The sequence below is a fragment of the Hyalella azteca genome, unplaced genomic scaffold (genome assembly GCF_000764305.2).
Source record: "Hyalella azteca isolate HAZT.00-mixed unplaced genomic scaffold, Hazt_2.0.2 contig2334, whole genome shotgun sequence".
In the NCBI taxonomy this organism is placed as follows: Eukaryota; Metazoa; Arthropoda; class Malacostraca; order Amphipoda; family Hyalellidae; genus Hyalella; species Hyalella azteca.
In genome coordinates, this window is record NW_025932613.1 from 20,092 (window position 1) to 31,824 (window position 11,733).

The following is an 11,733-nucleotide window of genomic DNA, read 5'->3' on the forward strand; positions in this document are numbered from 1 at the left end:
CAAACAAGAAACAAATTGAACTTTTTATTTTTTGGACTTGATCCCAAGGATAGAGATGCAAAAAAAACGTATTTTTTCCCAGAGTGTTTTTTTTAGTAAAAAAAACGTTTTTTTTATGTGTTTTTTTTGTTTTTTATTGTTTTTTTTCTTTCGTGTATTTGTTTGGGATCAATATATCTATACCCTTAATATACATTGAAATGATGTGTTTTTAAATCTTATTAGGATGACCAGTACAAAGCTTGAGGAAGCTGGCACCCAAATAAATTCAGAATGAGGGCAAGTTCCAGAATAAGAGCTTGGTAGATTTATTAATAGAGGTTCACCAACCTTAAAGACAAAAGAACCCAGTCAAACATAACTGTCAGAAAACTAGAAAAGTACAAGAACCTTGGTAGAAACAAGTTTTAAATGCACAATATGGTAGAACAAAAATATTTAACTTTTTAGTTGTTATAAATGTATTCAATCTTATGAAGCAATGAATTTATACACCCTTTACAATAAGGAGCATCTCAGATTGCACATTTGTAGTCCCTGAAAGCCCCCCAAAAATTGAACGAAGTGTTGCACCAGATATGCAGGAATTCTATGGAAATGAATTAGAAATAGCTGTTGAAAAGTGGTGAAAAAAGTAACAGCTGAATGTGCCTAAATGCTTTGTCTCACTATTTTAGTATTGCAACCGTAATGTAACAGCCTTGCACCCGCCTTAAAGTCTTGTACCACCAAGCAGTTAGCAGCAATTTTAAGAGGCCATATAAAGTGAAATCATAGAAGTAAAAGTAAGGGCAGACTCCAATATAAATTAGTCAATTAATTATTGGAATGAACTAAGCCTTTCCATAAGGTTAAGAACATACAATTGTATAAATAGCCAAAGCTCCAAAGTTAAAGTGGCCTGGCCATAGTAGAGGGCGATGCCCAAGATTTGATCTGGAGTTGGCCCTCTTCTAGTTAAAGAAGAGCAAACACGCATGTCAGAAAAAAATAAAATAAAGTGAAAAGCTAAGAGTGATCACTCAAAATAATAAATAGAAAATAGGAAGGGATGGCTTCATACACTCCTACTGGAGCAAAATTGATTAGACATTTTCACCTCTAAATCTTACTGCCAACTCCTACTGTTTAAAAATCCATACCTAACAATAGGTATGGAGAAAAAGAAATTTAGTACCTAAGGAATGTGTCCCCACATTTTAGTACCTAAGGAAACAGCTCTTTGTTTTGAAAGACAACATTAATATCATCTATATATTCTGCAGTGAAGCTCAGGCTTGATCTGTGCATTGAGTAACACTCAATTTTCCAGTTCACACTTGTTAAATTCTGCAAAAGTTAGACCTAGAGGGCATCCCATGAAAGGGAGATTCTGATGTACAGAGGCGAAGAAGGCCAATTAAGATCTTTTTTGGTATAGGTGGAGCTGACAGGGTTTCATGAGAATACACATGCTTTATGATTATTCCTAATGTTTCTTTGGTTGGTACATTAGTGAACAAACAAGTAACATCCAGTGAAGCTAGCAGACACAGAAGGGTGTTAGGCATGAAGAATTTCCAAGAAGTCATTTCTAGATTTCAGAGAGTATTTCTTAGGGATATATGGTTTAATTATAGCATCAATTTATTTAGAGGTCTTATACACTGGAGAAGTAGTTTGCAAAATTATAGGCCTTAGTGGGCTGTCTTCTTTGCGAGTTTTAACGTTTCCATAGATGTAGCCCGGAGCTCCCTCTAAAGCTAATATATATATATAAATGATGACTGCACCTGTCCCATGAGATTTTTAGTGTAAAGCGTAGCCAGATTCCAAAGTGGAAATTAGGCAAAAGCCACCTGTGAATTGGAAAAAAACAAGAATCTGGCAGATTTCTGCCATTCCTCTGACATTTCTATATTTTTCTTTACTAGAAAGTAAGAAAAATGGCCTATTTTCATCCATGAATTTTGGAAATCACTTATTAAACAATTGTTTATAACCACGATTTTAGGAAACTTCTACCCAACATTGCAAATTGGGCCAGACAAGAAATGTTACACCTTTTACTAACAATCTTGTGGGCCCAAAATAACCAATAACCATTTGAAGTACTATTTGATTAGAAAATTTACATCTCCTACTAAAATGTCATTTATTCAAAACCATTCTTTTCCAATTAACAAAAAGCAGAGACAGGCTTTGAGTGTAAAAAATGTTATTATATTGGGTTAAGTTGCTTTTCATGCATGAGAGTCTTGAATTTTTCAGTTCCGTATCATGCCCTGTGTGGCCCAAGCTTCTGCATTTTCATTCCCAATTTCAAGCATGAAAAACCCCAAGTTTTTACCTATGTCAAATATATATACTTATACTGTACATTTTTGATACCTTTCTACTTAGCTTATATACTATCAATATAATTGAAGGGATCATGATTGAAGCTGAAAATTTTGTCTAGATAACCTAGCAATCAACAGAAAAGGAATGTTGAAAAACAATAAAGATTTTGTTAATTTTGATTCCTCATAAAAAATAATGCTAAAATACATTTCATTATTTTTAAATTAGGTATATTTTTCCAGGGGCATGGATGATAACCAGATATCATTGGAGCTGCCAAGTTTTCAAAACGAGTCAATGGACACTTCAGTGAACATGGTGGCCTTACCTGTTGATGATGAGGAAAGAATACACTTGGGTAATGTTTCTGCAGCTGACATGCAAGACATACGTAGCATGGCTGATGTTGCGGGCCTCAGAGTTGATATGTCAGATGATATATCAGATGAGCTCTCCATGGGATTGTCAAGCTCCAGTTTGCAGGTCACAAGCATTGAAGGCAATGAAGACCTGGTGATGACCAGGATGAACCTTACCAATGCTGCAAGTGCAACAAGCAACTCCTTGAACCATTATAACCATAATGAACTTCTTGCCAACAATCATCATCAAGCTCAGTTTGTCAACTTCAGTTCAACATCAAACAATCATCGAAAGGAAGTTCATGGAACAAGTAATGGCTTCATCATCAGTGACAACAGCTTGCCTGTCCTGTCAAAGCTCAACTCAGATTGTGCTCTACCATTGAACCAAAACAGGGATTTACTTGCGATCTGCTCCAGCAGGAAGAAATATTGTAATGAAGCACAAGCCTTGGATCATAAATCATTTGTGAAGAGTGAAGCTAGATCCGAACACCCCATGATCACACTAGTTGACAGCGAGGAGCTGGATGCCACACCTGCTCCTCTTGTTCACCATGTCAGTGAGGATATTCATTCTGAGGTGAGCCAGTAATTTTTCTTACCAGGGCCTATACTTTCAAAAAAAGTTAAGAGATCGTAAGTTCATCAGCTAATCATTGACGGCCTTTCAAGCAAAATCCACCAATCATAGACAAGAAAATAGAGCGTAAGTACTTACGTTAACTTAGCGAGCTTTGAAAGTATGGCCCCGGGAATTCTTGTCAGGAAAACTGTGCTTAAGTTTTATTCTGGCTTCAAATGAGTTTTTGAGATTATCATCTGTTTCTTTTTTTTTGTTTTAAGTCTCCATTTAAACAATTTTTTTTGCTTGGTAACAGCTAGTATTACTCTTGTAGGGCAAAGATAAACTTAGGAGTAATCTTGAATGTTGAATTCTTATATGTACATACAATGCTTGAAAGATTTTTTACAAATGAACTAGTATGCATGAACTACGTATGTTACATATACCATTTTACCTGTTACCTAAACCATTCATCTATGTTTAATAGATCTTGAGTTGGAGTGAAAGAACTCCTAGACAAAAATCCTCCCAATTTCTGATATTGGGAATATCAGAACTGAATAAATATTAACCATAATAAATATAACCATAATAAATATTAACCAGAAATAACCATAATTTGTTGAATAAAAAAATACTAAGGAGTTAATCTTGTCAGATTATGGCGCTGGATCTACATTCTTTTCACAAATTGTCTCTGAATTGTATAATCAGTTTACTGTTCATGGTCATTATATAAGCATTCTTGAAAATATTGCATTCTAATAATCTGAAGCCTGGACCCAGGAAAAATTTTCAGAATCGGCAGCTTCTGATTTACATTACCAGAAGCTGGGGCGACTCTAAATTTTGTTGGGGAATTAAAATCCTCTATAATTCTTTGTCAACTTGGATGTAGAAATGCAGGAACTCTAAGCCACCTAATGCTCAGCTTTTGATAAGCCTATAGAAAGTTTATCCCAAGAATTGTAACTAGAAGGCTCTCATCTGATGATAGGTCATGGAATTATTATGATTTTTTAGTGCAGTGCTAGAATCATCAATTAAAAATGTTCAAAATTTTTATTCTTTAGGATAGGTAAATTGTCTTTCAATCTTTAAGTTAAGTCCGAGCTTTTTTGTGTACTCCAAGCTGTGATTTCATATTTCAATATTTGATCAGTAATTGTGTTGGCATTGCAGAATACCACACAGCAGCCACGAGTGAATGATCACTGCTTCTTGTGTGGGGCAAAACTGACGGTGTCTGCAAGAGGAGCTGTTGATATCCTCAATCCCAGTGTATGTACATGCATAAGCACTTAAAAGTGATTATTTTACAGTGCTATTTTATTATTTCATTTAACAGTGATTATATTATTTTTTTAACAGTTCAATGTAACTCGATATGTTCATGACTCTCTTGTGGATATTCATTAATAGGAATCTTCTATACATTCATAATGATTCCGATTGATGGGACATTTAATATTTTTTAGCTTGATCACCTTTCCTTCTCAGAACACAAGCATCACAAGCTCTGTGTCTTTTCTTAAATTACCAAAAATAATTGATTTTTGAATGTTCAAATTTGTTCTGTTAGAAAATGCATCCCTAACCCATGTACCACCAACCACAAATATGAGCAATTTAGCAGGTTTCATTTTTCACTCACAGATGAAGACCTCTCACTGCCTTCAACCATTGAGCTGCGCACTGTCAGACGCCTTGCAGCTTCGGCCACCTCTGTTACCTGCCTCTCCATTGCTGCGGGAGACGTCTTTATTATGCAAGAAATGCTTCCGACAACTTGAAGAACACGATGCCTTACAGGCACAGCTCTCAGCTCTTCAGAAGGTGACTTGTTGTAGTTGCAGCTCGATGCCTTACAGGCGCAGCTCTCAGCTCTTTGGAAGGTGACTTGTTATAGTTGCTGCTCGATGCGTTACAGGCGCAGCTCTCAGCTCTTCAGAAGGTGACTTGTTGTAGTTGCAGCTCGATGCCTTACAGGCGCAGCTCTCAGCTCTTTGGAAGGTGACTTGTTATAGCGCAAGAAGCCAGTGTCTGTCCCAGATGCACAAGTATGCGCCTACAGGGTAGAGAAGGGTTTAAGTAAGACACTATTTGTCTAGAGAACTTATCTATATAGGAGGTGATAATAGAAGAGTGATACGATACAGGTAGAGCCAAGACGTCAACCGTTAGGAGCTGCGGTGGTGCAGTGGCGAGAGACTCAGTCTCTCGCACCCAGCTCCCGGGTTCGAGTCCCATTGAGGACAAGTTCATCCGGGAAGCTCAGCTCATGGTCAACTCAGCCATTCATCCAACTCTGGTTGATAAATGAGTATCTGACTTGTCCAGGGTGTTGTGTAATACAAAAATGGTTCTGGCAGGGCAGCGAGCCAGTGATGGTCGTAGAACTACCAGTCGCTAAGTGCCCAGAAAAACTGACCTATCACCACTTCTCCCTAGTCGCCACTACCAGGATGGGCAATTACAACAACAACAACCGTTGTACAACGGCAATTACAACAACAACCGTTGTACAATTACAACAACAACGCGAGCTATATCGCGGCGCGCTTGTTAGCTTCTGCGTGTGGCATTACTAAGTAAGGTTCTCAGGCCTTTTATAGAGTCACGGCTATCGCTTGATCTATCACGTGATGTCTCCAGACGCTGACTAAGGTCTAGTACTTTTCTATCAATCTCTATCACTTGTAGCAAATGTTATGTCTCCAATACAGATGATCTAATCGTATAATATAATTAAAATGAATATAATGAGACGCCAGATCGACACCTGACATGTTACCTATTTTCATCTTCCAAGTGGAACCAGAAACACTGCTGCGAAATTGAAATAGTTATGAGTAGCTTGCCGAATTCGCAGATTTTCGCAGAGAATTTAACAAAAGGGCTAAAGTGTAGCGCTTTGTTCCGGTTCTAAATTCCCTTGCGTTGGAGAAGGTAGGAATAAACACGAGAGAAACTTACACTGATGATCTCCAAGTGGTGTACGAGATTCGTCGTATAAAGGCGCACAATTTATTCAGTCGGGGTAGATACATATTATTCTTCACCGACAGTACAAAAGCTCTAATAGACCCAATCAAAAGCTCTAATAGACCGAATTACAACTTCAGAGGTACAAGGCTCGCCAAGTGGTAAAATGCCGCGTGACGTGAATTCGAAACGTAGAAAATTCAGCGAGTGACACGGGTACGACGCGCTGAAACGCGAAAAGCCATTCACAGTTACTGATAGTACGAGCCCCGATGCACTGCTGAGAAAATCGAAGGGTTAGACGACAGTTACGCCCAAACCCAAAAAAGCGCGAGCCCCGCGTGCACGAGCCCTGATAAGCGCTGATCAAGATACTCATGCGCAGAGGGTATTAGTCCCTACGGCACGAGGGTGCGCACGGTACCGTTAGCCGCACCTAGACGCCGCCAGCAGCTGGGACTAACCAATAACTGCTTACGCCGTATTTTGTCCGTCAGTGGTTCTCTTGCTAACGCATGGTTTAAATAAGCTCTCTTGAGTCGATTAAGCTTGCGAGATATGTCCACAACTACGGCAGAGTCTTAGCAGAACAGATCTGGCTCTTTAAATTCGAGTCGATGTGCTTGGATCCCCACCCAGTCCCACTGAGCACACAAAATTTGTCAGCGAGGGGTAACTCAACTAAAATAACCTCACAACATAACCTCGTTTACCGATGGAATTTGTTGAAATAAATTAATATTATAATTTAATCCTTTGGTCACATATTGATAGTTGAAAGTCGATATATGATAGAATAACTCTCGAAGATACCTAGTTCGCAAGGAGAGAACTTTGTAGCACATCGCCTAGACAAATGAAACATTAACTAAAATAATTTCCAAAGTGCAACGAGGAGTAATATCACATAATAGACCCACAGTAATAAAAAGTTTGATCTTTAGGCAACCTGAGTACAGGTTATAATCTACTTTTTACAGGACTTACAGCTCGAAGATGTCCAGCTTGCTCACACAAGATTGTGACGTAGCCGTAGGTACTCCCATAGATGGTACCGTAGATTGACGGCGCTTATTTACGACAAAACAGTATACTATTTCCATTATTGCATTAGAATCTAAGTTCTTCCACAAAAAAGTTGCGTATTAAAGCCAATAAACCATGGATCAAGCCACAATTTACAAAGAAAATATCATAGAAATGTCTAAACGTGGCCGGGACTAGCGGGCGACGAGCGATGTTTAGCAAATGATTGAAACTTAACACTATCAATAATTAATATAACGTTAAAATGAAGTTCAAAAAACAGTCAGAAGTCTTGAACTCCACAAAGTTATTCATACTGGCGTTAAAAATTATTCTTGTAAACTATGTAATAAAATGTTTGCTCGTAAAGGCGAAGTCGAAGACCATGAGAGAATACATACCGGAGAAAAACCTTTTCAGTGTGAAATTTGCGGAGCAACTTTCAGCCAGAGAAGTAATTTACAAAGCCACAAGCGTGCAACTCATCTCAAAGAAAAGAAGCATCAATGCCCTGATTGTGATAAGGCTTTTAAAAGAAGAAGGTTGTTAGTCTATCATCAAATGAGTGTTCACACAGGTGAACGACCCTACAAATGTGAAATTTGTAGTGCTGCATTTGTTTATCCAGAACATTTCAAGAAGCACCTCCGAATTCACACTGGTGAAAAACCCTTCAAATGCGAAATTTGTGGTAAAGCATTTAACTCGCGGGATAACCGTAACGCGCACAAGTTCATTCATTCAGAACGTAAGCCTTACGAGTGCACCTTATGTAACACAGGCTTCATGCGCAAGCCCATGCTCATGACGCACCTCTTGCAGCATGACCAAAATTTGTCTCAGCCCGAGTCTTGTGTTCGTGTGAACCCTCCAAGTGTGGCTGATGAACCTTGGTCACAAAATCATTCCATGGCAACCGATGAGAACGAATTTTATGAAAACTCTGAATCACTCAAAATTGTCCCTGAAGACCTCGAAGGTGAAGTTCAGCTAGTGAATAATGAAGAAGTTGAGGTTGTGTCTAGGCCACTGCATATCATCCAGACCGATGGCTTGCCGCGCTATCTCATCCAGAGCTCAGACCGAAGTTCCTTCCTGGCTTCTATTCAAGGCCAGGTGCTGGAAGTCCGTCCTGAAGCCTTCCATGTCAAGTGCGACGGAGTGCACTATGAGTTGAGTGACAACGCTCCTGAGGCAGAGGATGTCGAATCTCCCACAGCAAATGCTCTCGGCGTCCAGACGAGCACTTTTCAACTCCAGCTTGATGACGAGGACGAGCTTGACCAAGATGAACTCAAGTTGCAAAACGTAAGAACCGTTGGCGAGGAAATTCAAGGTATAAGTTGCGTGTCCGGTGTTGTAGGGTCTCAACATGGACACGACAATAATTTGTTATCGTGCGGCACATCGCAAGAAGACAACAACTCACTGTTGTCTCGGTCGTTCCAGTTCGATGGGCCCATCAAAGTTTATACCACCCAAGGTGTGGTCACAGTTCCAGGAAGCAAGGAGAGGCGTGTTGCGTCAAACAGGACCATGTGGAACGAAGCTAATACTGAATAACGATGTACATATATAGTAGTAGTTTCTATTAAATTAGAATCGAGTCTCCTAATTTCCGTTTTGTCAGGTAATGAAGCCTGCAACTTAATTCCTGCACAATTGTTGCACGCCCTATTTCAGGTCAATTTGTCTCTAACATTCATTTTGTTTGCCAGGATGAAATCCTCCCGAAATCAGGCATATCTTCATTAGCCTTCGTAAGGTTTATTTTCCACACAAAGTATTTTTCATGCAGTCCGTATAAGAATAATAAATTTTAGTTGACCTGTTAGACAATGGAAGCATAAACCTAGCGCGATGAAGTTTAGACAAATTCACATTTCTCGATATCAGTGCAGTTAAGCAGAAGTTCTTTATTTGTGCAGGTTTGATTGAAGACCAGAGCATGCATTTTATTAACATTTTTATTTTCAATGAGCCGAACAAAATTACTGGCGTTGAGAGATCGAAAAACTGGTAACCAAACATTTTACCGGAATACGGCGTTTCGAACATTCAGTATTCATTCTCAAGTAGGTGAAGAGTTATACAACACTTGAAATTTGGAAATGACCCTAATACATTCAAAAGGTATCGCATATGAGGTCCGAAATCAAAACTTAGAATTATTACGAGAATAAGTTCAATGACGAGTCCGGTGGTTTGCAAATTGATAACTGGAGACTCATCCTTGATGATAAGAGCCTCTGCTTGTAGTATCAGGGCACCCCATGATGATGCTGGTGCAGGCCACCAAAGTCGCGCGAGTGATGGTTTCGTTGTGAACCTCCTGCATTTTACATGGGTATTTTTTCATGATTAAATTATTAATTTTCTTGTTTTTGCAGTAAATTAGGAGTCGTACTTGGTCAGTTACTGTTGTGCAGGTGATCTTATTTTGCACAATTAAATTAAGGACTCTTTCATCTGTCCATTAACCGATGTTAATCTGGTTTTGACAGTAAATTCAGGCGACGCAGGCTTTTGATGTAGATTTGGTTTGGACGTGCTCGGAAATTTGATTTTCAGTGTCAATAGTTTTGTTCGCATAACCGTTGTTGACAAGAATTTGCTTGTAGGTCCGAAGTTCAGTTTTAAAGTCACGAGCGGTTGTAAAAGTTTTGAACGCTCGATGTACGAGGGCGCATATATATGGTGCTGATTTTGTAGCGCTAGAGACATACTTTATTTGTTCAGGACCTTTCCGATGTCTGTAGCTTTCCGATAAACTTTGGTGAACGAATTATTATCATCTTGCATCAGTATGTCCAGGAAATGTAACGTGTGACTTTGTACGAATTCGTACGTGAACGTCACAACAGATTTGAGTTCCAAATCCACGCGCAGCTCCATCATGTGATCGTCTCGAACGATGACGAAGAGGTCGTCAACATGGACAGTAAAGGTCGGGTTTAATCTGTGTATCTAACAACACTCGGTTTTCAAGTTCGCACATGTAGAATTCGGCGAATGTTGGACCAAGAGGACTACCTATGGCTACCGTTAATTTGCTGTTATATTTTGTTGTGTGGTGTCCGGAGAGGCAGTTCTTAAGTACAGACCCAGAGATCAAGTGGAATATTTTGATGGATTGCTTTTGCCGGCAAAGTTTCACTAGAGTAGACATGTTTGACTATTATTTCTAAAGTTTGTTCGGTTGGGACGTTGGTGAATAAGCTATTGAAGTCAGGTGAAGCGAGCAGACAAGTTGGGCACCGATTGCGAGGTATCTCCAAGAAATCGCCTCTAGATCTAAGCGAAAATTTCTTCAGGATATACGGTTTTGTTATAGCATCCAATTCTTGGCCTGTCTTGGAGATTGGAGAGCTAGCGTGAGCAATTAACCAATTATGGACCGGAGGAGATTGTTCCTGTTTGTAATTTTTAACATTTCCGTAGGGATAACTTGGCGAACAACTCCCGACAATCGAGGTTAGTTTTCTTGCGCCGGCCGTATTTATTAATTTGTTGGCTCTTGTTAGAAGTTGTTCTGTAATATTTCACTTATTCCTGAAATATAGTCAATTTTGTCCAAGATGACGAAGATGTTACAGCTTTCCTTATTACAATTTTGTCGCTATCTCTTACTTGCTTTGCTGCTAGGCGTAGAACTGGGGTTAAGACAGTGGAGGTCTATGATGGAGCTGTATTTATTTTCTATGTATTTATCATATATTTCTCGATATATGCCTAATCTCTTCATCAAATATTTACAATTTTTATCTTTATTACCTATACAGATGATTATTCAATCAATTAGGTTCCAGACTGTTTCTTCGTTCACGCGATCGTTGGCGAGGTATCCCACCTTGTCACTGCAGGCTCCTACCCCAACAAATTTCTAATTTCCGTGATCTTCGTAGATCAAATGGTTTTAGCCATATTTTGTTAGCAATTCTTTTTGTATAATGTATATATATTCCCTTAGCCGCCTACACCGCACTTGATTTAGCGGTGTCTACCCCTGCCTTAACATTAATGTTGACACGCTAAGTGAACTTAGTCGTCTGTATTATGTTGCGCTCTAATGCATATGGCTGTCAAGTACAAATTTAAAGGTTTTTTACACATTACTGTTAACTTGAATGTGCAGACACTATGATAAAATAATATAAAACATTTATTGTATGATAATTATATAAATTATAGGACATAGTTATGTGTATTACTATTTTTTTCCGATTGCCTTGCTGCAACTAACGTTTCATTAAAACTTAAATCGCTTCGACATCCACGCTGTTTCATTCCAGCTACGATTTAAGGTCTTTGGCCCTGTATGTCTCATTTGAATAGACTTTTTCAGTCATTACCCTAGGCTAAATGATAGATTATCGTACTGTGGAAATGAATATACATATATCACTTATTCAATAAACGATGATCTAAATTGTACTATGTCCATGTGTTCTTGATGCGTTTTGATCGCGG

General features: G+C 38.9%; 1 protein-coding gene across 1 annotated transcript; it reads left to right on the top strand.

Moving 5' to 3' along the window:
* Positions 1–2,555: 2,555 nt before the first annotated feature.
* LOC108681295 (zinc finger protein 16) lies at positions 2,556–11,665 on the top strand. The gene is made up of 4 exons (XM_047885537.1): positions 2,556–3,267; positions 4,435–4,533; positions 4,909–5,147; positions 7,551–11,665. Exons 1-4 carry the CDS (start codon positions 2,569–2,571, stop codon positions 8,824–8,826), a joined length of 2,313 nt encoding a protein of 770 aa, XP_047741493.1. The 5' UTR covers positions 2,556–2,568; the 3' UTR covers positions 8,827–11,665.
* The last annotated feature ends 68 nt before the right edge of the window (positions 11,666–11,733 follow it).